The sequence below is a fragment of the Micrasema longulum genome, unplaced genomic scaffold (assembly GCF_059751315.1).
Source record: "Micrasema longulum isolate JH-2025_06_02 unplaced genomic scaffold, ASM5975131v1 h1tg001135l, whole genome shotgun sequence".
In the NCBI taxonomy this organism is placed as follows: domain Eukaryota; kingdom Metazoa; phylum Arthropoda; class Insecta; order Trichoptera; family Brachycentridae; genus Micrasema; species Micrasema longulum.
In genome coordinates this window covers 398,267-421,786 of record NW_028278323.1, presented here as the reverse complement: position 1 = coordinate 421,786, position 23,520 = coordinate 398,267, and the positions used below count along the sequence as shown (strand labels likewise).

Sequence of the window (23,520 nt, the reverse complement as noted above, 5' to 3'; positions counted from 1 at the left end):
AATCATCTCCCATCCACCATCAAAGATGTTTCCACAACACGCCAGTTTAAATCACATCTGAAGAAACATTTACACCCCCCACCCCCCCTTCTTGTAGGATAGTAATGAATTTGTTATTACACTGAATATTACTGAACACGTATTTAGGTAACAATAACAGTTAATCAAATTATATTCAATTTATATTGAATTGTAATTTTTCAATCGGAAATGTCAATTTAACTAGAATTAAGAGAAATTATTTCATATTATTTGTTTGTTTGAAGAAATCCTAACATAGTTGCGCCGTAAATATCTGTTAAGTTATTTTTCTTTTAAGTGTTTTTAGTTTCTCATTAAGATTACACAATTTTGTTTCATCAAAATATACTTAAATATTTTTTCTTTTTGTTATTATCTTATAAAATAATTTTTACAATGTTACTTAACAGATATTGCCAGCGCAACGACGATATGATTATTATACTCTAGGAAAGTTAAAATATATATGTGAGGTAAAAGGCATAGCGTGCCGTGACGTTTAATAAATAAATAAATATTCTAATGTATACACAAAGACAGAAATAAAATAAAAATTGTGTGGTGGAATATTTTATTTGACCAAATACAAAAATAGATTTTATAATCAGTTACATATGCAATATGTGTCATCTGAAGTGTAAGACCAATAAAATTACACTGCATTTAGTGTACCAACTACAGTGCCCTGTGCACCACCAGGTAACAGTAAGATGATGATGTTTTTTATAAAAATCAAAATAATAACACTTTGTTTCTAACCACTTATTTATTTAATTACTGACAAGTTTCAGAGCAACACAAGCTATCGAGTTATAATTGAGACCAAATATATATACATATGTAGAATAATGAATCCTAATTTATGTTAACAGTCTCTTAAATGTAATACATGTAGAGGCATCGACCTATTAACCCATTCCACCACTAATAAAGATGACATAATGTGTTCATCAAACACACTATTTAAATTAGACACATTTTGTTATTACAATAGACTAAATTAATATTTTGTAATTAATAATGTGAAATAAATTGTGGTTATTACATTTTATTATGAAATCAGTAACCGAAATATACTTATTTATGTAATTTTTACGAATAAAGTAATTATAATTCAGTTTTAATGTAAAAAAAATCTCTTCAAAAACAAACCGACGAATTAACGCCTTTGTGTGTCAGTGACAAATTGACCTTGGCCGGCGATTCGCCGGCTTTGTGTTACAATGGGTTAATACACATAGACGCACCTTTTAAAGTTAAAATATTTAAAGTAAAAAGTAGTGACATAAAAATGTACCCACAGTTACCGAGATTGTTTATTTATACCAAGGCTGCATTCGGGGAGACTGTACATACTATAAAAACTGGGATAATACCCATTTTTTATACATAAAATAGTTTGTGTTTAAATGTTTCCAAACAACCACGTTGTTAGAAAGATGAGCTTAATTTTTGTGCCGCTAGGCGTAGTTTGACATTTAAAATAAATAATTCTTATTTACTACAGTCCAGTTTAACCGAATTCCGCGATCAACGGAATCACCGAATTTCTTTTTATTTTACCATATTCTATACTGCTTTCATGCAGTAAGCGTTGCAAAAGAGAAAAAAAAGGGCCAAACCATTCAGGAGCAACTAGGATGTTTGAAGACCTCATGGTGTAGCTTAACCAACAAGAGGAAGCATCTCCTGCTGAACTGCTTCTCATTAAACGCCTTAGAGATCAAGCTGCAAAGAAAAGTTCTTCTCATATCAAGCAAAAGAAAATATCACTTTTTACTTCCTCGATTTAGTTTTGTGTTCCATCATGCAGGAATATTTTTATGTGTTTTTAGAAATTTTATACTTTTATTTATTCTGTGCTGCACATTTTTGCTATGTACATAATTTCCGGTTTAACCGAATTTTCGTTTAATCGAAGCCTCATCGGTCCCATTGAATTCAGTTTAACGGGACTGTTGTGTATTTTGGTATTAATTATTTAAAGCTCTGTCAATCACTTATAAGCAAATACCTCCCAATGAAAAGTTTTATCATTATTTTGACAATGTTTATCTTAACGACATTTTCTTGACACAAGCAAACATTTTGGTTTCGATTTCAAATGTCAAGCTCATGTCAAACCTGGCTGGCATGGCAGTAAAAAAACAAATAAATACGCATTGGGCATCACTGAGCGTTTGGGTATTAGTTAAGTGTCATAATTTCTGAGGGCTCAGGGCGTGTCTATGTGTATTATTTAGTCCATGTGATAAGGTAATTAAATAGTCTTTACATCAAGCAATATTTTCTGTTTTTGGAGGTATGAAGTGAGGATGAGGAGGTTAAAATTCAATCATTTGCAGTTGTTCTTAAATTGGACAAGAGTGAACTATAGGAAAGATTGTTAAATTCGAATACATATTTACATGATTATGACAAAACCGGTAGGTAGTTAAATAAATAATAAGTGGTTAAAAACAATGTGATTTTATTATAATTTTAATATAATGAATAACCACAAACATTTTATAAATGATAAATACACTTGAAACACGGTGTATAAGAATCAATCATCAGCATATATTGGCTAAATTCTGCTAATGTATTTACTAATGATAATTTCTTCATCTCTGTTGTTCCATCCGTCTGGTTTTCTATAGTCCTGGCATGATGTAGGCGATATTGTGCAGTGTGTCTTGCAACAAGGGCACGGGCGGCGCTATGGAGGGTATGTGAGCGGTAAGGCACACAAGGGGGGCCAGGGAACACAGGAGAGTATCCAGAAGAACAGAGACTGAACCAGACACGGCTATTTGACCCTGAAGCATAAACGAGTTTTTTTTAATTTCATTAATTTATATGTGTTGTCTGTTTCCAAAACCCGGACCAGTGGTGAGATGGTGAGTTTTAGATATAGACGACTTCATTTTAACTTCAAGTACAAAAATATACGCACTTTGGAGGGCTTATTGCTAAAAGCAATATCTTTCAGTGAATAAAAAAAAAGGACTAGTCAATAGAAAAATAAGTCAAAATTTGTACGTAAAAAAAACACAAATAGTAAAACTACGATTATCTAGATTAATGCGTGCCAGACGTTATTCGGATATGGAGAAACCCGAATAACTGGATTAACCAATTGATTAAAAATTGTGTTAAAAATACCACATTGTAAAACGAGACTCGCACAGAGACATGCATATTTTATAGGCCCAAAATTGTTTAATTCTTTTTTTACTGATAATATTTCATTGATTCCAAACTTTCAAAATTTTCCTTCTTTTAAAAAACACGCACTATCCTGGATACAAACTAAAGATATGAACTCTTTTTTTCTATGATATATTTTGTTACCCTTTAATAATAAGGTATATTTTTTAAAAATATTTTTTATTTCCTTTTTTAATTATTATAAAAAAAAAATACCATATAATCTTTTACAGAATATTTTATTTTCTCTTTCTTATGTTGCACAAAAATATTATAACGGTCTATTTATTATAGGAGCAAAAATTCCTCTAAAATCACTTTTTATTGCTTTCGAAATAATACAGCAATTTGGAATCACATTAAAAAAATGGTTAAACATAGTTGATTGAATTGAAACGCAATTGAACTAAATTTAATGACATCTCTTTTATTTTTTATTTCCTGATAAAGATTTGGATATTTGGCAATCCAGATTACTGGAGTTCGGATAAATGGAGTTTTACTGTATATGTGTTTATTTTATTATTTTAATAAAAATAAACGAATTGAAATCTGATTTCCTACCTCGTGTTCTTTCAGCCTTTCTCCGATGATAGTAAGGCTTTCCCCCAAGAGTCTCAAATGGGCTCCAATATCAGCTGGACCGACCCCCACTACTCGGTAAACCCCCCCTCCCCCGCTGGCATTAGAATTCACGGTTCCACCACTGCCACCCGTCTACGAACAGAAAAAGTAATATTATTAACACATTTTATGCGGGAAAAGTCATTCCAATGGTGCAGCCGACTGGTGATAATCGGCGTCAAGGATAGAAATACCCCGCTACGCCCGCTCCACTTGAGCAAATTAGCTAATTAATGCTAATACAGGAAGAAATCATTTGAAAATGGACCTTCTGAATATGTGTCACCGTTTACTAAAGACAACAGGGTTTGCATTGAATAGAAGAATTATAATAAAGGGGTTTGTTGAAGATTTGTATAAACAGCTTGATAAACTTACAGAGTTATTAGAGTGTGGTGCTGGTTTACTGTGTGAGGACTGTCTGCCTTTAGTAGTAGGGGTATGTAAAATCGCCGGACTAGAGTTGTTGTTAACATTTGACTGTCTTTCTTGTGCTTGTTTGGCTGCGCCGGGAGCTGTAAACAAAAAATACTAATTAAAATCATTCACCAAACTATTGAACTGTAAAAAATATACTTCAGTGCTGACAAAATCTGTGTTTATTTTAATTGGTGCAGCTTTATTCTTGCAATATGTTGATATTTATACATAAATTTTTTCACGATAAATTACCAAAATATTTTAAGGATAAAGATGTCTTAAACAAAAATTGTCATGAATATGCTACTAGACAAAAGGATAAAATAAGACTACCATTATTGAAAAGAGCTGAGTCGCAAAATTGTTTGATGTATAAGGGTTTAAAAATGTATGATGAGATGCCTGAATGTATGAAGAATGAAAAGTGTCTGAAAGAATTTAAAAATAAATGTATAAGTTACTGTAAGGAAATGTAAATAATTTTTTTTATTTTTATTTTCTTTTATTCAGGAAACATACAGTACAGTTACAAAGTTTAATATTTTACACAATTGGACTTAATTCTAATGGACCAGTGAAGTTTCCATATTAAAAAGCAATTAAATCTAATGTTAATTATGAAAGTATAAAAAAGAGAAGGAAAAAGAAAACATAAATGAAAGTTGTTTAAAAATTTAAATTTAAGTGAAAAAAAAATATATTTTAAGGTTTGTAGTTTGTAGTGAGTATTTACAAATGGAAATAATATTAAAAATGAAGAAAACTTGTAAGAGTAATTAAGAATTAAGGATGGAAATAAAGAATGAAAAACATACTCAGATGTAAAAATAAAATAAAATAGTAATTACATTTTTTTTTTTTTTAAAAAGGAAAAACATAAACACATATTTATTTTAAGGGATTCAAAGATATATATAGATGATGTAAATGTACACAATAGTTTATATTAGTTTTAATATAAGCTAACTTAAGAAATAAATAAATAGGTAACACAAATAATAATGTAAAAAAGGAACATAACATAAATTGTAAGCATGGTTGCTAGCTTTCTCACTAGGTCACCTGTTCTGAGATAGCTATCAAATTTCCTCAGCTAATTTTTTTTGGGTTTTATTTCTGACTACAGATACACCCACAATACAAATGAGTAACTACACAGGAGATAGGATGTGCATGGTATTTGATGAGATCGCTATGATTAACAACAAAATCATTTTAAAATATCGGAACAAAATAGCTGAATAATGATTAAAAAATTAGGTACTGAGTACTGATTGTGCAGTAAAATTTTTAGGGAAGCATTCATCTAGAGGTAAATCGCGCATGATATTCTCAACCACACATACATTTGTTACTTGTAGAATAGGCTGTCTATAAATTAAAAACTACAAATATTGTCATATATAACATGTTCTTGGCACGGGACAATTTAGTGGGACACAGTCCAAAAAAAATTGAAAATTCCATTTGATCGATGACACACACACACATGTGCAAAATGATTTTACCTAAAATATAGAGAATCGACACAAGAAGCCACTCAGCATTTTCTCTTGAATTATAATACATCATATTCTGCAAGACAGTATTGCACACAGGACCTTAACTCAATAACGAATTTAGAAAACATATATTAACTTCATTCCCGCCGTAAAGACATAGAGGACATAGGAACTCGTCCTGTAAAAGGATTATATGGTGTGGTAACGCCAGTCAGTCATTTCCAACATGCAGTCAAGTTTAGTCAGTCAGTTCAAGTCAATCAGTCAACCCCAACAAGTAGTCCAGTTCAGTCAGTTCAATTAAGATATTACTCTCGCGCTCCATAACAAAGTACTGAATCTTAATCGTCATGTAATAAACACGCATCAGAACCTCAACATCGTTTCATCTGTCTACCTCCAACTGAGGTAGGAGCTTCACATCTAACCACAACCAAAATCCTATAAATGTAACACGTCCATTGGATAAATAAATAAAAAATAAGGTCTGAAAACTTACCGTTTATATTTTTGTTTGGCGAAGGCTGACTGGACGCTTGTTTAGAGGCCAAACGTTTGGCCTTACGTTTCCAAACATATCTCTCTAGGTGAGTGACCTAAAGAACTCAAAAATATTTTACGTACTATTTAGCTAAGAAAAGCCATGATTATTTCTTTTGATTCCCAAGTAAATTAAAAATTCGAAAGCAATTTTATAACAGCTATAAAAGTTTTATTTTTTATCTCAGTTTATACCTATTAAGTTTTGGTGAATTAGTAAGTTTACAACCATATCACTAAACATTATTGAGAAATTCAATATGTTTAATAATTTACCGAATACAAAAACTTGTATAAATGAAAACTTTGAGGCCAATGATTGGGCCTGTAGAATCAAGTGTTGACAAAAATAAACAAAAACTAGTGGAAAAGAGATAATCAAGGTTCGTAGGTTTTCACGGCCTTCAGAATACAGATAGTGTTTTTCTGGGTTATTATGCCGTGTTTGTGGGCTTTGTATTGCCGACGTTTCGGAGCACATTGCAGTGTCCATCTTCAGGGCTGAATGTATGAGTGTAGTTTTTAGTGTGTTTAATTGTGAGGAATTTGTACCGTGTCGCAGTCGGGCAATGTATGTGGTTAAGTGTGTGGAGTTTGTACCGTGGGCACAAGAGCGCAAGAGTGCATGCAAGTTGGGCTACCCGGATAAATCAGCTCTTGCAGAGCACTACATAGAAACAGGGCATAATTTCTCATTTGAGCCAAATGTCCTTGGAAAGCCCAAAAATCATCAAGCCCGTTTAATAAAGGAAGCCATAGAAATATACAAGCATCCTAATAACATAAACAGGGATGATGGGTTACGACTACGAACCTCATGGTACCCGGTGCTTCCAAAGCCCACGGTACAAACTCCACACACTTAACCACATACATTGCCCGACTGCGACACGGTACAAATTCCTCACAATTAAACACACTAAAAACTACACTCATACATTCAGCCCTGAAGATGGACACTGCAATGTGCTCCGAAACGTCGGCAATACAAAGCCCACAAACACGGCATAATAACCCAGAAAAACACTATCTGGAAAAGAGATACTTAACAAATACAACATTACAAATACTTAAAATTAATTAACAAAACATCTCCACCTTACAACAGGCTGAGAATATTAATGCAAACATTCTGGTGTGTTACATAGCCCCCCCTGGAAATCCAAGATGTTGATAGATGAATATTGGGATATTACAGGAAAATAAATACGTACTTACATTAGCCCACATCTCCCCGAGCCTTTTAGAAATTGCAGAAAAATCCATATCTGGATGTTTCCTTAGCAGATCATTCCGGACTCCCTTCGCCCACAGCATGTATGCAGTCACCCTGCTTTTACCTGGTAAAAAAATAAAATATAAAAGAGCAGGATAACAACTATAAACTTGCTCACAGTTAGGTCTCATAGGGCAAACAGGCCACCACTAGCCGGCTGGTAGCTGTGACAGTGCGTACACGTGGTGCGTCCATTTTTTTTATATCAAATCTGAATTTTAAATTAGAGAACTTGATGCCTTGTAAAGTAGGCAAGTATGGTTAAGGCTCTCGGGAGGCATTCGCAGTCTATGGCCCAGCCAACCGTGTCGCCTCCACTTGATGACAGCTGTTAATAAAGTCAAACCACAGCACACCAAAGATTCTTCTGAGACATCTATTACTCCAAATTCAGTATTTTGTTGTTTTGGGCTTTAATGAAGTGCCACAATTTCTTAGTCTAATAAATACATATACAAGTTTTCTCATTCTGGTTACAATATTATTTATTTGCTCCTTCCATTTTACATTTTCATCAATAAAAAAAAAATGTATGGACAGAACGCGCCTGATAACTGCATTTTTACTTTGTTTCTTCAAATTTTGTCATTTAGAGGGTATCAGTATACCGACAATATTCTCTTCTCTAATGAAATAAGTAGCTATCAATATGATGTGTGAATGTCTGACCTTTGTCTTTGCGTTGCGCTTTGGCCCTTCCGACGACCTTCCCATCCTTCACCAGCAGTTTGCGCTTGTTCGACTGCTCCATCATGTACAGGGAGTGCGATGGGCGCGGAGCGTCTCGAGGAGCGGGCGCATCTTCGTCAGATCCCACTTCATCAGAGTCCATGGAATCCATGCTGGAAATATCAGACACAAAGAGACCATTCTAAATAAATATAAATGTATAAATAATAATAGTTTATGTTTTTTTAATAAATAGGTTTTTTTTTAAGGAATAACCCGCTAAGCCTCTATCCGGATATGGAAGGAGGTAATGAAAAATACACCACAACACCCAGACCAATTGAGATAAAAATCTTTCTTGGATTTTTTCTTGCAACTGGCGGGAATCGACCACGCGACGCCAGTTTCACAGTTGGCCGCCTATCCAACTGCCCCACGGCGCCTGTCATTAGACGGCCAACTTTTTTTAGACGGATTTTTTATTAAGAAGGCTCACTTATTATAAATGATCATTTTTCTAATCAACAATGTTTTGAGTACGTCCAAATGTTTGTAGACAGGCTGGATTTTTTCCATAGGGAGTTATTTAAATCTAAATTTTCTTGTAACAGAAATGGAAAATATATTTGAGAAAGGAATATGGAAGTCTAGCCATTTAAAGGGCTTATGACCTGTCATTGGCTGGTTTGTGTGGCTACTTTATACACTGTAACATTCACCATTCTGCCTATGTATTGACATCCGGGCCGAAATTATGCCGGTACATTAATAAGAAAATGTTAATTATTTTTAAATCTTAAAAAAACATTCTAATAAGAAAGGGATAACTTAAATCAAGTTTTGAATGTCTTGTCTTACTAAGGAACATGTAACGGGACAATTGATATTACGATTATGTTTTTTTACTAACCTATCATTATTGTCAAGAGTAGGGTCGAAGTAGTCTGATTCGCTACCGCTGTGTTCTTCTTTAATGGCGGATGGGGGCACTTCCATCGGTACGCTTGCCTTCGAGGGCGTCGGCGCCGGGCGCTTCGGCCTTCCAACTTCCAGGTCATCGGGAGACTCAAAATCCATCAACTTAGAACTTTTCTTCCGAACTCGGCCACTACGCGAAACCCCCGTTACTTCAAGGTGATCTAAAACACATATACTTTTTTAAATTCCTCCACACATAAACAAAGAACCGCATTAATAAAAAAATATAGGTACAAGCCTACGAAGTTGCCGCCAAAATTAAGTAAATAACCTAAATCAGCGTTAAAACTGTAAAATTGAAGATTTAACGATTGAAAAAATTATAAAATAAAAAGTTTGTAAATAAGGCTAGCTATCATACAAATATTAGTAAATAATAATGACTGCATTGAAAACATATTTTTTAGTTTACGTTTACATACCTTCTACTTTGGGTTTTTTGCCGATTTCAGGTTCCATTGTTATATCAATTACGCTGCTTGAAGAAACTAAAAGACAACTTAATAGTGAAGCAGAAAATTAAGTATCAGATTTATCAATCAAAGTTACAATATGTATAATTTACTATGTTGACAAACATTGCAAATAAATTGTCAATTTCAACCCGCTTCCGTTTTTAGTCATTTAAATGTCATAGATAAAAATGTAATATCATAAACAATATATTGATTTTTGTAATAATTAAATTATTTTTGTAATAAAAAATGTAAAAAAAAGTGTATTATTTTTATAATTATAAAACAAACACGAACATCTCTAAATACAAGCATCTTGCTGCATTAAAAAAGTGAAAAGATTAAATATGAAATTACAATTTTTATTTACATATAAAAATGTTTCACTTTTTTGATAAGTTAAATTTAAAAAATGTGAAAAAATAAATTGGCCTTGTGATGCAACAGTCAGAACGTTTATTTACTTTTCCTGACATGGTTGACATGAAATATTTATTTAGTATTATGTTTTAATACTTGAATATTTCACAGTCCCTGGACTGGCTTCTGAAGCGTAAGACTGATCATCTTACCTTCATGTAAAAGAAAATGATCAAGATACGCTGCGATTTGTATACCAATGCAGTGCCTTTTGTACCCATAGATGCGGAAAAATAAAAAAATAAAAATGCGTTTGTGTTTTGAATTAATATTTGTTTGCAGTGCTCGATTTCAAAAACAAGAAAATCGCGGCTCTCTTAATACATATTGAAGAACTAGTAATTGTCAAAACATTTTTGCACAAATGATTAGCCTTTGTATAGTTGGCCACTGTTGAGCATTAAAAAAAGTACATGAAGTGAATCCAACAAAAAAATGATGGAAACCAACATTTATATTATTTCTTTAAAAAAATACAAAAGTACATGCTTAACATAGCCAAAGAAGAATTTTTGTCGCAGTAAATTACTTTATAATATTGCAAAAACAAAAATAGTTCAAATTGGAAAAAGAAAACAATGTAAATTGATTAAAAAGTTAAGAATTCGTACAACAGCGATTGATAATTTCACATAACCCATATACACTAAAGTGCATTCACCAAGAATAGCCTGCTGTACACGTGCAAACCACGAGCCTGCTGCATGATATTACTCGTGATAGCCAATTTCATACCATGGTAAAAATACATAGGTACAACATAATAAAGTAACAAAGGGTAGATTGATATTTTATTGTATCACAATTCTTTTTTGATTATATTTATTCATTAAATACCAGGCAAATTCAATAACCACTACACCATATGACTAAAGAATCTCCACTCGTTTTCCTTTTGCAGTATTTTTTAATTACTAGGGGTCGCTAAATAAATTTTAGATAACACAGAATCCAGAAGAAAATTATAAATATTATTATGTCTAAATTTTACCGTGCCGTGTGGATTTGAACGATACGTGTGAAATGGACCATTCTCCGGTAGATCCAATGAGGCTGTTTATTGGAAATTCTAGTTATAATGAACAGACAGTGGTAGTCAAGAATTATTTTATTGGGTGGTTGATTCAACCAAAACCACCTCTCTAGAGGGGGTTGTGATTCAACATCGACTAGATATTATTGGTTGATCCAACACCGGTTGATCATTGAGTAAATGAACATAGTCTTGGTTAGTCGATAAGCAAAATGTGTATAGTCTCTGGTCAATATTGTCTCTGACATGTTTTGACATTTAGTAATTTTGACGTTTGTAGATAACTAGATACGACTAGATAACGATAACAAAATTTCACCCCTATAATAAGCGATCGATTAAAATGTAGTTTCGATTTAAAACAATCTGATCTATGATCTTATACTAGAAGTTAGGTTGAGAAAACACCAAGAGACACCTTTACACGTGTTTAGTTTATAATTAGATTAGTCACCACTTTGTTTGACCGCCATTTACTAAGTACTTATTTTGCACAATTTTCTTTGTTTTCAACAGTTCCATTTTTAGAGTAAAACAATTGACACCTACAAGCACCATGAATTACCAAAAGCTATTTTCTCGGTTTTATTCATCCGCTGAGCAGGCGAACGGTGACTTTTTGCAGAAATATACTGGTTTTAGCGGAAATTTTAGTAATTTTTCGGGTCTGTCGTCCGAGGAAGTTACTTCTACTGGTGTAGTTGAGAACGGTACGGAAAATGCGGAATTCTTAGAGTTTCAGACGCCTATTGAACCAGAAGATGATGAAGTGATGTTTGTGAACCAGGATCCAAGTGATGAAGCTAGTCAGACGTGGGAGATTCCCAGTTCTGAAGATACCATGGCCGTGGTTGAGCCTTTGACACCAGAAGAGGTAATTTTTTTCTTTTTTACGTACTTGTCCCCAACTCTGCAATATTGTATCTAAAATAAATTATGAATTGAAAGTATTTTTTGAAGTTTGATTGAAAAATGTTTGTTGGTGTTTTTATTCTAAATTTATTTAACATTATTCTATTGATATTTTTTTATCATTCTCATAGACCTACAACGACAATAAAATATACCCCTATCAGTAATTTAACAAACACTCAATAATTTTTACAAAGTTGAGTATGTATCTTTGAAGAATTTAGACAGTCATTCGAAAATAAACTGTCAAAGGTCATTATGAGTTAAATTGTGTTTGTTGGTAAATATATTTCTAAATGTTCACATGTTTTGTGTCTTCTGCATTGAGAACTTCTGACTAAAAAAAATTTAATATCTGCGTTCTTATGATTTACTAAAATATTTCAATTATTTTCTTTTGTGGCCCCAGAGTGTTCAATATTAGGATATCTTATAATAATATTAGGATCTAGGGATCAGTGGTCGGCAAACTCATTAAGTCAAAAGAGCCAAAGATTAAATTATATAGATTATAGCATTACAACAATTAAGATTTCCTTTGAGAGCCAAATTTCTTTTTATGAAACATGCTTTTAGGAATCGGTTTAAACTAGCTACTAACATTTACCAAAACCAGATATTTTAGTAATAATTTTATTTATCAACAAAAAATATTGCTTACATTTAAAAAAATGCATTTAATCTAAACAATGACCTTGCAATTTTTAAGTTTGGATAATTCAGGTTTGTACATCGTTGTTTTTAATTTCACGCCGGATTCTAGGTTGTCATCAATAAGACAATTTCTCAATTTACTATTAATGAGGTTCATGCATATAAACAAATGTTGCCACGAATATGTAGAGCCAAAGAGTGAAAGAACAGCAAATGCTAATTTTATTAACTGAATATGAGTCAGATTTTATTTTCTTAATTTTTAAAGTATTTTTCCCAGGTGAGATGGTTTTACAAGTTGAAAGGTGACAAAATCTGGACTGAATTTAACGGCTACGACTCCCTCCTGATCGAAGAGAAGTACCGCAGTCTTCCACCCATTCCTGCTGAAGATTCCCACCCCACTATTCCCGTCACAGAAGACCTGGCTTCCGCCCTCAAGTTTTCCAGTGATGATGAAGAACACGCCTTTGTTTCGTCGCCTCCTGGGAAAAAGGATGATGATCATTTTTCTACTCTGAAAAAAACGGGAAGATCCAGTCACATGGATGAGAGGTAAATTGATTTATGTAAACGGTATATGGAATAACATAGTTCATAATATAAATTATAAAAATACTGTAATTGAATTAAACTTTTTTTTCAAATATTTTTTTTTCAAAAGAAATATTTGCATTCTTATTATTTACTTAAATATTTAGATTTTGGGGCCATTTTCAATGAGTTGTAAATAGCTCACTATTAGAAAATGGGAATCAAGTTGAGTTAGAGTGGGGTTTGAACCTCGGATCTCTCAACAGTGAGTTCACAACACTAGCCACGGGACTACAACCCGATAACAATACCTTGCTCGGTGATTAGAATTTCCTTCAATCCAATCCAGTTCCATTCCGGAGAATCTGTAGTCTGGAGGCAGAACACTGAACACATACTAACAGATGTGTTAAATATATGTAATGTTTTGTACAATTTTGGTATGTTTTAAAAGTGTTTATTTTATTTTTATGGCTTTTTTTGGACAAAGGAACACTCGTGTTTAGAAACCAGTATTTTGTATTTTTATGTTCAAAGATAAAGATTATAATAATATAATAACATTAAAATGAAAAATCTCAGATTGTCAACAACTCAGTTAAGATAACTTTATGTAGGGCACGTCAATAAATAGGTATATAAAAACAACAATTAAAACAAAGAAAGAAAAAACAATTAAAAACAATATTAGACAAAAAAATTGTTACATAATAAAAATCTCTAAAATTTCAATAGAACAAAATAACAATTTAAACAAGAACATGTGTTGGCCAACTATCAGCTATCATCAACCCCTCAGACTTTCCGTGATCAATTTCCACGATTCTGGCATTATATCATAAATATTGTTTTTGTCTTATGTAGGAGTATTGTCTGTGTGCTAAAAAAGTTTTAACCATTTGTCGAGAAATCAGACCGCAGTTTTTTATTATTATTTTCAAAAACCCATAAGGGTAACCAATTTGAAATGTTTTGTACTTTTGACTACAAATTTGCATTAATTTTTTATATACTATGTTTTCTATTCAATGTTTTTTTTGCTAATAATCAACAAGCATGAAAAAAGCAAACTTTTTTCTGCTTTATTTACAAAAAAAATCTTTGTATAAAATATTTACATAAGATATTATGATTTAAAAAAACAACAATTGTTTTGTTTGTTTCAGCCGTGGCAGTTGCTCAGAGTCCTCAGACTATAAATCACCCGCCAAACACGATCTAAAATTCAATTCGGACGAATCTTCCGAAGAGAGTTTTGATGATGATGGCACCATCAATCTGGAAAAGATTGTTGTGAGAGGAGGTAAATATATTATTTTTTTTAAATATCTTTACAGAACATTACCCAAATAACTTCCAATTAACAAACAACTGACTAATTAATGATATAATGTTTTTGTTTTTCTATATTGATGGACGAATTATGAGATTGAATTCATGGACTGGTTTATTTTTAGGTTTATATGAAGTTGATGTGGCAAAAATGATCTGCGAATCCATTTACTGGCAAGGAGAGAAATACACCATCACCAGGTAACATTATTATATTTTTCTTATTACTTTATTGGCAAGCTATGTTTCGAGTTTTAACTATTGGTTTGTTTATAGGGGACTTTATTTCTATGATGGAAGTTGGCAACCACTAGAACGAGCCCATGGAGAAGCATTGGAAGCGGAGCATCTGGGTCTCTTTGGTCAGAAGACTTGCGAGAATATAGAAAGGCAGTCAACGGTACCAGGTAATTTGTGTAATCAAATGTAATTGCTTGTTTTAGGGCATAATGTTATGTCAGAAGACACAACTAACAATTCGATTTAACAGGCATACAATATTTTGAATTCACATGCACATAATTATTTTCAACCTAATAAAAGTTATTCACTAAATTTGCGAGTTATGACTTCTAGCTTTTGAAAAAAAATGTATGTTATCGGCATATTATTTCTTACCTTCTCAATTATAAGTGCAGTGCATAAAACGACCAACCCTGAAACTGGCGTCACGCGTTCGAATCTCCCCAGTTGTAAGAAAAAAATTCAAGAAATAATTTTTTCTCAGTAATTGGTTTGGGTGTTGTGGCATATTTTTAATAACTTTCTTCCTTCCTCACCTTTCCACCTGCCGACAAGCCTCTCAAATAGAGACTCAACAGTGTTCTAGATAATGCTTTGAAATGTCTCTAAAAAGTATTAATGTATTTGCAGGGGTGGCGGTCCATTCCCAGTACTTCTCCCGATTCCACGTGGAGTGGATGTCCTGTTGTGAAATTTACCTGTACTGGGGAGGTGCTCCGCGGCAGCTTGTTAGAAGCGTCACCCAGAAACTTGGCTTCTATCAATGTAAGATATCTTTTTTTATCTAAGTTTTAAAAAAAAAAATGATCTTAGAGTTCATAGTTTCATTATTTCGTATAGTTAATTTATTCCTGTATGCATACTCCTGTAAGGTTAATGGTTTTGAGTTGGATTTTGGAAATTGAACTACTGGTTCAGTTTCAATTTCGCGTATTTCATTGAACAGGGAATAAACTTTGTCTACTTTGACTAGAATCTCTACAGTGGACCAACCAGTAATGTTCAAGCCAATCATATATCATCGACGGCAATCCATCACAGCATAACTCAAATTTGACCACTGCAGAGGAGAGAGATTAAAACATTTTTTTCTATGTGTGTTCAGTAAAATTATGTTTTTTAAAAATATTTAGATAAATCTTACTTTGATTCATATGAATGTTTTTAAAAATCCATAATTTTACTGAACATTTATCATAAAAACGCTTTAATCGCTCTTTTCCAAAGTGGTTTGAGGTACGTGGTGATGGGTTGCCGTCAACGATACAGAAAATCGACAAATTCCATATTTGAGTACATACATAAGTCAACTACCTATAGGCAGAATGTTGAAGGTTATACAATGTGTAAAGTGATCACTTAATCTAGCCGATGACAGATCATGAGCTTCGTAAATGCCTAGACTTCCATCTTTATCTCTGTTGAAAAAATATGTAATAGGTAAATAACAGTTTCCCTCATAAATTATTATTTCAGCCACTGGGTACAGACTGAGAAGGGGATACAGAACTCTAGCATCCATATCTGAGCGACCGCCAGACATTACACATGTTGTTTTTGTGATACACGGCATCGGACAGAAAATGGATGAAGGTCGGATCATTCGCAACACTAATTCGTAAGTGCTTTTGGCAAATTTGCGGTATTTACATAGACCTGACAACTGCGTTGACTTTTCACATATATGAGGGTTGAACTATTATAATTGATGATTGATTGATTGACTGCAGACCTATTTCAAAGCGAATGTGAAAATGTTTTTGTACCCTATTTTTCAACGTAATCCCCCTGAACTTGTATGCACTTTTTGGAACAATGCTCCAACATTTCTATCGTCCGACCCATGCCAGCCACTCATCTACACAGCCCATGACCTCATTGTCATTCAAAAATTTATTTCCACGTAAATGTTCTTTGAGTTTTAGGAATAGCCAGGGTTTAGGTCAGGTGAGTATGGGCCGTTTTCAACCAATTCAAACCCAGCTTCGCGAAGAACATCCATTAATACCAACGTTATGTGTGCTGGAGCATTGTTCTGATGAAATCGCACATAACAGTATGCTGCACCAGTCAACGGCCTGTTGTGACTAAACTGTTGCATGTTTCAACTTGTCGCTCAGTACTTTACTCGTAGGCATATAAATGTACATGTTCAAGGAGTACAAAGGACTTGACTTGCGCACATGCTTTGATTACTTCAATATTACCACTTGTGCAATAACCTACATAGAACTACGAGTATCCAACTCTCGTATGACACAAGACATAAACAAACACAGTATACTTCCAAGCAAGAAGGCATTTAAAAAGTTTTGATAAAATTGATGTTTTGTATATTTGTTATTTTTTTATTGTATATTTAACAAAATAGTTTTTTTATTTAAATTTCAGATGTATTTATTATTACGTTAGTTGTTTAGAAGGATAACAATTGTTTATCACATGGCATTAAAAAAATATACTTTAAAATTTTTGCTAGGTACTGCCATTTCGCTTGGAACGGCAGACATCACGAGCAACGTACGCTTTCACTCGTTCCTCACACCCAAAATATACAACACCATATACCCTCAATGGAAGACACTCCCATGCTGCAGACTTAAGACAGTTTACATCAAACACCTAATTCAGTTGGGTGGAGAACAGGCGGAGTTTACACTCACAAGCATATTTTAATTACACTTATTATATTATTTGTATGGTATTTGTTAGTTTCATTTATATCATAATGTATATTCTATAAAAATGAATATAAATTTAAAAATCAGTTAACTTAACACAGACGCAAGTCTAGAAAATTAATTGAGAAACTGTTAAATAAAAATATAGAAATCTTATAAGATATAGGGTGGTGAAAAAATTCATACACATCAGCTTAATTGGTCAACCCAAAGCAGGCCAGGGGTGGAGCATATCCATTAACCTTCGTAAAACTGTAATTTTCAGCCTCCGCGGGATCTGCGAGTGGCTGCGCGTGCACCACCCGAGCGCAGGCCTGGGGCGCGCGGAGCTATTCCCGGCACGCTGGAGGGCCGGCGCTAGGGGCCGCGCTGCGGGGCTGCTGGCGGCCGCAGCGCCCCCGGCTGCACCCGCACTGCGCCGCGCCATCAACGAGGCTGCAATGGATGTCATGTACTACACCAGCCCTCTCTACGGGAGGCAGGTAAGTAGTGAGGGCCTTACTATTACAGGCATTCTGGGGCCGCATTACAACTACAGGCCTACTAGGCTAGAAAGACCAGAAGAAAGATTATTACATACGAGGTTAACCTGAAAATTAGTTTCTTTTGTATTTCTTGCCATCGCGGCTTTGCGCATGCGTAGCTTGACAAACAAGTTTACGACTCATCAAAGATGGATGCCTATTTCGTTTGTCGCTTTGAACATTATCACAACCTTCATTGAACTGTCTCACCCGTCTCTTTACCATTGAATTATTTATCACATGTTTTCCGTAAACCTCACATAACTGTTTTTGAATCTGGACTGGTTTAATGTTCTTCGCATTAAGAAAACGAATTACAAATCTTATGTCACAAGCGGCGGGATTTTCAATTTTATTCGACATTTCAAAAAGCACCACGAAGCGTACACAACACTCAGCTAACTCATAATGGTGTTCACTCCTCTTTAATAGATCGGGGTAAGGATCACACATGGGCGAAACTGCGATCGCAGCGCTGCAATGGCAACAAATATAAACGGAACTTACTTTATGAATATACCTCGTAATTGTGTTTTGCCAAATACTAGTACTTTTTTTAATTTATTAGTGTACACAGCACAAATGCCATTTAAGAATATATGTACATTAAATATAACAGTGATCTATGACAAAAGTATTGTAAATAAAAGTATTGTAGCAAATGTTTAATTAGCTGTAGCTTTCTTTAGTATTTCTTCTACCCAGGTTCAAGATGATCTTCGCAAGGAGTTGAACAGGCTCTACACAATGTTCATGGCACGCAACCCTCACTATAGTGGACATTTCAGCGCTGTAGCGCACTCCCTGGGAAGTGTTATACTGTACGACATCATCATCAACTACCAGCTTGGCTGTGATCATTGCGCGGGAACTGTAAGTTCTGTAGATTGTTTATTTTACATCAGTTTAGTACACAATATTTTTAAATTATTCAGCAAATCAAAAGAGAAAAATCACTATGACGATTTCGCCACACAGTTTTCAGACTATTATAACTCAACTAATTTGTTAAGCAATGGCTTGATAGCATTAAAATATTATGTAACTTCTAACTGAGGTTAGAGTCAAGATTAACCAACATTTGTAGAAGAGCAATTTTCATAGTATAAGTTTTAGGACTATCATTGTCACTCAAAAGCAATGCAGAATAGGTATCTTTAAATAAAGATAGCAAATCTCCTATATTGGTCTGAAATGAGTCAGATATGACGATGGATAGAGAAACTTTTGCATAATACTATTAACAATTGCAAAGGTTTCGGATTGTAAACGGCAGTATCTCAACTTGATGTATCTAGCTCCTCAATAATGGCAGTCTCCTTACAGAAAAAAAACCTTAGTACAGAACAAAAAACAAACCAAAACCATCTATTCATTTTAAATAAGTCAACAAATTACCGATCAATCGTAATAAAATATGCATTGAGTAACTTCTGGCAACAATTATTAACCTTTTCGCAAGGGTGTTCATTCAAGTATATACAATATTTCAGATTTATTTGAGTACGTTAATATTTTTTCAGCTTATGTTAGTAATCGGCATTAAATGAAAAGTTTAATTTTTAGTTTGACAGCAGACTTCTGGCTGGTTTGTTTGTTTTGGAACGAATTCTAGTTGTTCTTTCAAATGATATTTAAGCTAAGCTTTCAATACAATCAGGAATTAATTCATGCCTGAAAGGGTTAACTAATAATAACTATTCTTGCAGTCATAAAAAGGGCTAAAAAAACATTTATTGCATATTACTCAAAACAACAAAACTGCCGGTTTTTTTTTAACATGCCTCAGATATGAAGATTTTGCTGAATTTTTAAAAAGAAAACGACTTTTGTGTATATTCATATTTAATCATTTATTTCCACTCTTTAGTTGAGCCAACATGTTTATCTATAGTTTAATATTAAATATATTATCCCAAAACAAGATAATTCAATAGATCTCATTGAAATTTCATATTTAATTTTACATACTAAGGATCTAAATTATGTCATCATGAGAGGACACTTGTGGTCAACGGTAAGGTTAAATATAACTCTTGCTGGTGTAGGATAAATAAATATCCGTCTGGGAGGCATCTATCTATTTAAATGTTTGTTAATTTTTTATTTTGCAAATTTCCAGAGTAATCTTCCAAAACTGCGCCTTCTGTTCCCACTGCAGCAGCTTTTCTGCCTCGGCTCTCCCCTGAGTGTGTTCCTGGCCATGCGCTACCCCAACCCCTCCCTGTGTGCCGTACTCCCGCAGGAGTTTACTCCGCGCCTGTTCAATGTCTTTCATCTCTCAGATCCTGTGGCTTACAGGTACAAATAACATGACATTTTTATTTACATTTTACCAATACGAATTTTTGCAAAAATCTCAACATCAGTTTACAGGGTCATAAATAGAAGTTCTATCGTCCCCAATTCCACCTCAACCCCAAGAAAAACTTCCTTTTCAGCAGGGTTGTGTTAGACTTAAATAAATTCCATTTCTGTCCACTAGTTTAAAAACCGCTTATGAAGGAAGAAGAACCCAAATAAAAAACAAGTCATTAGATATAGGCAAGCCAACAAAGGCTGCAAATACATACTAATATTAGGCACTTGAATAAGTTCTTGTTGTTTATCGTTCTATGTCTCTCAGCTTCAATTCGTACGGCTACCAATTTCCTTGCTTTCGAATAATTCCTAATGCTTTTATACGCTTGGAAACTGTTCTGTAATAAACTCCCAATGATTTTGCAAGTTCATTTTGCATCTGACATGTGTCTTCATCGAGTAATGCTTCCAATTCTTCATCTTCAAACTTATTTGGTGCGCCAGAACGTTTTTCATCTTCATCATCAAAATCATTATTTTTAAAGCATTGTAACTGTAACCAATATTGTTTCCGACAGAGCATGGTCGACGTAAGTCTCCACATGAATTCTATGTGCTTCATTAGCAGATTTTATTTGAAAAAAGTAACGCAATAAAACTCCCTGCACATAATCTTTTTTTGGCATGAAATTCGACAAGTTTAACGCTATGAAAAAATATGCTGTTTATACTTCCGTGGAATAACATATAATGCCATTTCAAGCCTAATCATGGGCTTCACGATGAAGTTGGTTGTAGTTTTACGCAATGTAAGAAAGCTAAAACAACACCATTTGTCGGGAAACAGCGAGAACTTGATGTCCCTATTACTGTTAGACCAGAACAACACTCATCTACTGCAGGGATGCAAAAGAGTCAGGACGGCTGAACTATTACGAGCGTTTTCCTGTGAACGCTTATACTACGTATCACGTGGTACTAGCTATCCCGCCTGCAGCGTCCCTAGCGGCAAAAGGGAGAACAACTGGTCACGTGATAGACGAACTAACCGGCATCGTGGGCGTTTATAGGATTGCACAAGATTAAAGTACTGAAGGTTTCTATTATAATTAAATACGCAAATATTACTCTAACGTTGCATTGTATGAAAATGGCGCAGCGTAATAAAATTGCTATTGATAAGATTTTTTACTTCTTCGGTATTACACAAATCAAAGTTGCATGTCTGTATTTTTTTGAAACCACGGAGCAAAAACATGATTTAAAAATACATTTTTGACTTGATTATGTTGATGATATGACTAAACATATTTGCTCAATATGCCCAAAATAAAACAATAAGAACACATTACCTAAGTCATTATCTTTTTGTATTTGAAGGTTAGAACCACTGATTTCCCGCTTCCATGCTGAACAACCTCCTGTTGTTATTCTACCATACCACACAACCCCTACGACTAACAGTCTCTCTCCAGCCAGAGGTATGTGTTTATTATCCATATTGATCGATAGCTTTTATATATATTTACATTATGTAATTAAATTTTATTTGTAGCAGGTTCCTGGAGGCTCTGGTCTTATGTCAAACATCCTTGGAACAAACCTACGGACACTGGCCCTCCGCACGATAGTCCTTCAAAATCAAACAAAACTGTAGAAACAGAAAACACTAATATCCAGTCTTGTGCACATCCAGAAAACGAACAAAGCATCGCGTGCGAGTCCGCCACAGTTACCTGCTGCGGCTCAAAAGCCAAATCCGCAGATAAGCGCAAAGAAAGCATTTGTCCGGATAAAGCGTGCGACTCCCGTTCGCTGGGTCCCAAAAAATTGGGTAAAGAGAGGTGCTCGAGAAAAAATAGCATTTGTTGCGAAGCAAGATGCTCGGAACTCTGTAAGGAAGGAGAAAATATCCTACCATATCGTCTAGATTACTCATTGAGAGATACGGGAATGGCCAATAATTATCTCTCCGCAATTACCTCACACACGAGCTATTGGAATAATTACGACGTGGCGCACTTTATACTTAGCAACTTGCTTCCCGAGATGGGTGACGACGAGGAAACGTGACTCGAACATTCGAGCAAAGCGTGCCTTAGTACCCCGCTTGACACTAATGGCGGTGAATAATTTTTCCACTGTGGAATGTCCAAAACCATATTTTGTGCGTGGTTTAGATTAGTTACATAATTGAATCGTAGATAGATGAATACATTTTTAGGAATAATCTAGACCCCTTTTCCATTTTGTGAGTACAAAATACCTACTAACACATTTTTAAGTCTAATACACATAATATTATGAATGTTTCTCGGTAAATAATGCCAATAGATTTTTAAAAAATTCTCAATATTTTTTTTCTTTCCAAAGTGAGTTAGTAAAATTGATGTGTTAAAGGTACATATTGCAAAATCATGTATTGGTAATTATTATTGCTGTCTCAATAGCCAAGTTTGACTAAAAGCGTCTCATTGAATATACTGCTCTTAACAACAAAATAATTCAAATATACCTAGTGTAAATAAGTTGTTTATGATAAATTTTACAGGGCATCTTATAAAATTTTACAAAAATACTCCATTGTTAGTTCTATTAAGAAAATATAATTTAAAAAAGTGTTTGTGAACACTGCACAAATTGCCACATCTTAAATTGTTTAAAATGAACTATATCAGTATTAAATTTATATATTTATTTTATCTATGTTCTAGAAACACCGCAAAAGAAATACATTTTTGACTTGATCAATTCATACAGTTTACTCATGATTTATGAAAAATAAACCTGGTTATAATTTATAATGTTTAAAAATACCTAGTTTAATTAACTTAATAAGTTGAATGGTTTCTAATTATGTTTTTATTTTTAGATTTCACTATCAATCTTAAGGTATTACAAACAATTGTAAACAATTTTTAACAAAAAATAATACTCACTACTTCATTCTCATTTTTAAAAAATATTTGAGACAAAAGAAAACCAAGTTTATGTAATTTTTACTGCGATTAACTCCAAAGTAATAAAAACATTATTGTGATATTTTCAAATTATACATGATAGTATAGAGGAAGCTCAGGTGAAGCCATTTTTACTATCAGTCAGATTTTCTAGTCATATTTGTCTCAGGGAGACAGTGCCTAAATAGCCATAAACCAAAACATTTAATTACATAAATATTCCACAGTTAATTTTTTTTTATTATAGTA

At 33.7% G+C, this 23,520-nt stretch overlaps 2 protein-coding genes across 3 annotated transcripts; one reads left to right on the top strand and one right to left on the bottom strand.

Annotated features, from left to right (window-relative positions):
* Positions 1–1,867: 1,867 nt before the first annotated feature.
* LOC148276868 (HMG box-containing protein 4) lies at positions 1,868–9,857 on the bottom strand. Its single transcript, XM_088233657.1, has 8 exons — positions 9,645–9,857; positions 9,155–9,383; positions 8,245–8,417; positions 7,518–7,639; positions 6,259–6,355; positions 4,216–4,352; positions 3,778–3,930; positions 1,868–2,822 (listed from the first exon to the last, which is right to left on the bottom strand). The coding sequence occupies exons 1-8, from the start codon at positions 9,679–9,681 to the stop codon at positions 2,658–2,660; spliced, it is 1,113 nt and encodes a 370-aa protein (XP_088089783.1). The 5' UTR covers positions 9,682–9,857; the 3' UTR covers positions 1,868–2,657.
* A 1,514-nt stretch (positions 9,858–11,371) lies between these two features.
* LOC148276867 (phospholipase DDHD1-like) lies at positions 11,372–22,812 on the top strand. Of its 2 annotated transcripts, none has more exons than XM_088233653.1 (12): positions 11,372–12,004; positions 12,977–13,251; positions 14,397–14,533; positions 14,688–14,763; positions 14,839–14,969; positions 15,436–15,570; positions 16,282–16,423; positions 17,752–17,968; positions 18,716–18,883; positions 20,133–20,311; positions 21,692–21,792; positions 21,870–22,812. In XM_088233653.1, exons 1-12 carry the CDS (start codon positions 11,687–11,689, stop codon positions 22,382–22,384), a joined length of 2,394 nt encoding a protein of 797 aa, XP_088089779.1. In that variant the 5' UTR covers positions 11,372–11,686; the 3' UTR covers positions 22,385–22,812. The 2 variants fall into 2 exon arrangements, with proteins under 2 accessions (XP_088089779.1, XP_088089778.1); XM_088233652.1 differs by having other exon boundaries at positions 11,388–12,004; positions 21,867–22,812.
* Positions 22,813–23,520: the final 708 nt, after the last annotated feature.